Source organism: Alnus glutinosa, chromosome 4 (genome assembly GCF_958979055.1).
Source record: "Alnus glutinosa chromosome 4, dhAlnGlut1.1, whole genome shotgun sequence".
NCBI classification, from domain to species: domain Eukaryota; kingdom Viridiplantae; phylum Streptophyta; class Magnoliopsida; order Fagales; family Betulaceae; genus Alnus; species Alnus glutinosa.
The window spans coordinates 25,834,637-25,839,810 of record NC_084889.1 but is presented as its reverse complement, the minus strand read 5'-3'; the positions used below and the strand labels follow the sequence as shown (position 1 = coordinate 25,839,810).

Here is a 5,174-nt window from a genome sequence, read left to right as displayed (position 1 = left end):
TTTTTTAAAAAAAAAAAGATATACAAGAGATGTAAAAATATTATTTTTCCCGGCATAAAAAAAAAAGTTATCACGATTACGCGTTTCTCTCCAGTTTATCTATTTTTCCCGTCGTTGTATCTTCTTTCAAAATATATATATATATATATATATATATATATATATATATGAGTAATACTAAGAACCATTTTTTCATTTTTTTTTCTTATCCTTCTAAATTAATATCACTCTTAAAATCATCATTAAATTTATAATTAATCATTATTAAATTTTAATTCAATAATAACTTTAAAAATTAACATCAACTCTGACAATGTATAACTTGCAAGTAACGTGTTAGTTTATATATATATATAAACTAACACGTTGACAATTAGATGGGATGTCATGTTGCAACTCTACGCAAGAAGATATGTTTAAATATTATTATATGTATTGGCAAGAAGATATTTTTTAAATATTTACACGTTGACGATTAGATGGGGTGTCATGTTGCAACTCTACGCAAGAAGATATGATTAAATATTATTATATGTATTGGCAAGAAATTATGTTTTCCAACTCTACGTACGAAAGGAAATAAAACCACAGGTAGTATCAATTCTAGGCAAGGAAATACAACCACTAGTGGTTTCAGTTCTACGCAAGAAAATACAACGACGGGTTATATACTTGACGCTGGCACATCCATTTTAACTTATTCCTATCCAGATCCATACCACCTCTTCATATCTTTCAATACTACCTCTTTCGTTGCCTGTTTCTACATTTTATATTATCTTTTCGACTATTCTGTAAGGCACTAAGACTAAAGGCAGGATACTTAAGGTTGTTTAATGCATTTACAACAGCTTCCCTTTAATTTAAATTTTGAAAATACGACTACTTTTTGCTTTCTTATTCAAATACATTCCACAGTAGCTTTTTTTAAATTTCCCTACATCAATTAAATATTCATTTTCTACAAATATAAATTTCTACCTATCTTCAAATTTTTCACAAAATTCCAACACAATCTCCGATAGAAGGAAAAGAGATGAGAGATGAAAGAGAAGTATTTTTTATTAAAATAATGGATAGGAAAGTTTTTTTAGTTTACAAAATTAACATTTGTTTTTAAATTAAGTTATTTAATTTTCACATGTATTCTTAATAAGATAAACAAATTATGTGATTTTTACATGCAGTTTTTGAAATGCACGTGAAAAAAATATACTTTTGAATCTTTGAATTAATTTGATTGTTAATTCTTATCCTATTTTCATTAATTAAGAACTACTGAGTGTTGTACTCCATCAATTTATTCGTGGGCGACCTTGACGGTAATGCATGAAATTGGGTATATATTTTGTTGGATTCTTCTTATATCTCATTTGGATTGTGTTTTTAAAAAAAGTAATGACTTAAAAATGTTAAAAAATATGTCCTGCATGATTCTTTTCCCCTCCCCCTTTTTTTTCCTGAGCAAATGCTAAAGCCTCTTGAACTAAACATATAGTCAATTTTACAATAATTCCTGAATTTTCATGTGCACTCATGTCACCTATCAAATTATCAAAATGTGTAAAAAATGTTACTTTTGTCGAAATATTCTATAATATCTTTATTCTCTTAAAAATTAAAATAAAAAATAATAAAATTCTATTTTAAAAAAATTAAAGAAATTTTAAAAAAAAACTATTAATATAAAACTAGGAAGTTAAATAAAAAAATTTCTAGTTAAAATTTTTTATTAAGAGCGATACATGTCATCATTTTATTGGTATTAACGTTGACGCTAACAGAATCTATCAAGTATTTTGACAGAATTTGACTACAATGACTAAATTGTTATTTTTCGCCTACCTTGAAGAGCTGTGAATTATTTTTTATTATGCAGTAATCAATTTGTAATTTAGTTCGATCATCAACATGGATTGATTTTGCATTTTTTTTTTTTCTCTTTTTGTTTTTTTTTTTTTTAAAAAAAAAAAAAAAAGTTTATGATTATTTTTTTTTTAAGAGAATATAGGTATTATAGGAATATTTCAACAAAATTAACTTTTTTAGCACGCTTTGATAATTTTTTTATAAATCACGTTTGCGCACTTGAAAATTCAAAAGAGTATTTTAAAATCGACTAACGTTTTAGAGGCTTTCTTACATTTTTTTCAAATAAAAAATGTTTTCATTCGGTCAATGAAAACGGCCCACAGTGATCCACAGTGAAAACGGCCCACAGTGAATGTTTCCATTTAGTTTAAGAAGCTTTTTTTTAACAATATTTTTTATATTGCTTATCTCAATATATATATATATTTTAGCCTTGTTTTCTTTTGTACAGCATAAGTTTATGAGAAAAGTAAAACGCGTAAAACGCGCGGAAAATTCTTTAAAGCTACACTAAAAAACTCAAACTAAAAAACACCCCAAAAGGACGTTCTCAAACAAACCCATATAAGTTCTAGTTGAAATTTCTTCAATTCTCACATTCACAAGGGAAGGATGGATAAAAGGCATGATGAAGAAGAGAATATGGTCGTAGAACTCTATGAAGCCTCACGGACTGGGTTTGTAAGCACTTTGACCACAATGATCCAAAGGGACGCACGCATTCTTGATAGAGTTTCACTCACATCCTTTAGTGAGACCCCCTTACACTTATCAGCTTTGCATGGCCACCTTGAATTTAGCAGAGTTCTTATCAGTAAGAAACCTACATTTGTGAAAGAGGTGGACTCGTTGGGACGAACCCCTCTTCACTTGGCTTGTGCTGAGGGCCATACTGAGATCGTAAAAGCATTGTTGCAATCAAATAAAAATATTTGCTTGGTTGTTGATCAAGATGAGAGAATTCCTCTCCACATAGCCACAATGAGAGGACGCATAGAGATCATAAAAGAGTTGGTTATTGCTCAACGAGAATCCATCCGGGTGAATCTCAATGGAGATAGTGTATTGCACTTGTGTCTTCGATATAATCATTTAGATGCTCTCAAATTGTTAGTAGAATCAGCTAATGGTGATGAATTATTCCTCAACTCCAAAGGCCATGATGGCAATTCCGTATTGCATTTAGCTGTGATGCTCAAGCAAATCAAGGTGCGTCAATAATGTTTATGGATATCCACGCCTACAAAATTATTTGAGATTTACTTCTTGTTCTCATTCCTTTTTTCGTAAGTTTGTTTGTATTCATAAAGAATGACAAAAAGTTTAAATTGGAGAAAGATATATATATATATATATATATATATATATATCTTCTTCTCGTAGAATAAGTGAAAAAAAATGCAAGAATTGCGTTGTTGTCAGACATGCCCACCAAAAACAGAAAGATGCATTTGTTTCATGCGATTCTTCTAAAGATCATGCAAAAAGGTAAGTAGTAAATAGCTTAAGAAAGATCATTCAATGTGGTTGAATTAAATTTATTTGGTTTTGTTTTTGTGGAAGTGCTTTTAGAGTTTATGGTGTTGTTGGATGAAACAATAGATTGTTGTGTTTGTGCAGGCCATCAAATACTTACTTTCAATACCGGAAATAAAAAGAGAGGCTAATGCCATGAACGTCATTGGTTGCACACCTTTAGATGTCTTAGAGGCATGTAACATCTGTCCAAGAGATTTTAAATGTTTTGAAATCCAAAACATTCTAAAGGAAGCCGGTATCAAAAGTTCAATGGATAAAAATTCTTCCGTACCGGAGGCACCGAGTAGTACAAATGTTGATGGAGCACAACGAGGTCAATCAAGGTTTAGGAGATGGTGGGGGTGCGTTTGTTTGTCAGTAAGTAAACGTTGGAAGCACCAGGGAAATTGGATGGAGGAAACACGTGGCACATTGATGGTAGTAGCTACTGTGATTGCAACCATGGCTTTCCAAGCTGGGATCAGCCCACCAGGTGGCGTTTGGCAACAAAATATATCCAACTCCATAGAAGGTTTCAACTGTAACCAAGATAATATATGTGAAGCCGGCACAGCAGTTTTATCTTATTCCTATCCAGATACCTACGTATGGTTCTTAGGTTTCAATACAACATCTTTCTTTGCATCTCTGTGCGTCATACTTTTGGTCGTTATTGGATTTCCTCTTAGGAGCAAGTTATTTATTTGGCTCTTGACGTCAACCATGACTATCTCACTCGTGTCCATGACATTCACCTTTGCAAAAGCAGTGACTTTGGTGACCCCGAATCATATTCTCAACAGATTAATTAAGTCGTTGGGCATGAAATTCGTATATATTTGGGAAGGAATGTTTCTGATTGCTGGTGTAATTTTCATAATTGGCCTAATCTATTGGATGGTGAAGAAGTTGATTCACATAATTCCCCTACTCTATTGGACAATGAAAAAGTTGTGCACTTTCATACGCAAGTCAACGATGGGTCCAGCAGAAAATCCGGGTAATGTCTAAGAGGGAAACTATCACGATCAGAAATTCAGTTAGATATTTTAGAATAAAAATCTTATCAAGCTGGCCATTGATAAGAAAGAACACACATAGGGGTAAGGTTTGGGAAATCTCATTGTAATATTTAGGTTTAGTGCTAAGTTCATTACTCCTTGGATTCTATTAGGATTATATTTGGGTGATGTTATGTATAAATTAGTGATTTAACAATGAATAAAGCATGGGTAATAGAATTTGAAACTACCTTATCTCTTTGGTAGATTTCATTCTATAAGCCTTGCAAAGAACTTGGCTTCGCCCATATCAAAACCTATTTGTTAGTGGTGATAAGGTTTTTTGGCTTTTCTCATAAAATCAGTCTTTGTGTGTATATGCTTGTTTCTACATCATATATTATCTTTTCGACTATTTTGTAAGACACTAAGACTGAAGGCTCGATACCTAATAAAGAAGCTAGGAATATGTCATGGAACTTGAGATGAACAACGAAATTCAATCTGAGGACACTCAAGTCAATGAAAGAAGCTTGTCTACATAACCTAGCTGATCATCAAGTTATTATATAATATGAAGAAAAGCTTCCAATGCAGTATCGTGGCCACATCTTTAACCTAACAAATAAACAAAAGATAAAAAAAATGCAGTTATGGGGAATAAAAAAAAAAAGGTTAATTAATCAGAGTATGCTTATTCTTTATTAAAGAAAAGGAAGTTTAATAAGCATGTTTGTGCGTGGTATTACTTGCAAGGAAAAGAAAAATTGAAGCTACTCAGAA

The 5,174-nt window shown here is 31.5% G+C and overlaps 1 protein-coding gene across 1 annotated transcript; it reads left to right on the top strand.

The window, feature by feature from the left end:
* Positions 1-2,484: 2,484 nt before the first annotated feature.
* Positions 2,485-4,442, top strand: LOC133865193 (ankyrin repeat-containing protein ITN1-like). Its single transcript, XM_062301554.1, has 2 exons — positions 2,485-3,081; positions 3,493-4,442. Exons 1-2 carry the CDS (start codon positions 2,485-2,487, stop codon positions 4,399-4,401), a joined length of 1,506 nt encoding a protein of 501 aa, XP_062157538.1. The 3' UTR covers positions 4,402-4,442.
* Positions 4,443-5,174: the final 732 nt, after the last annotated feature.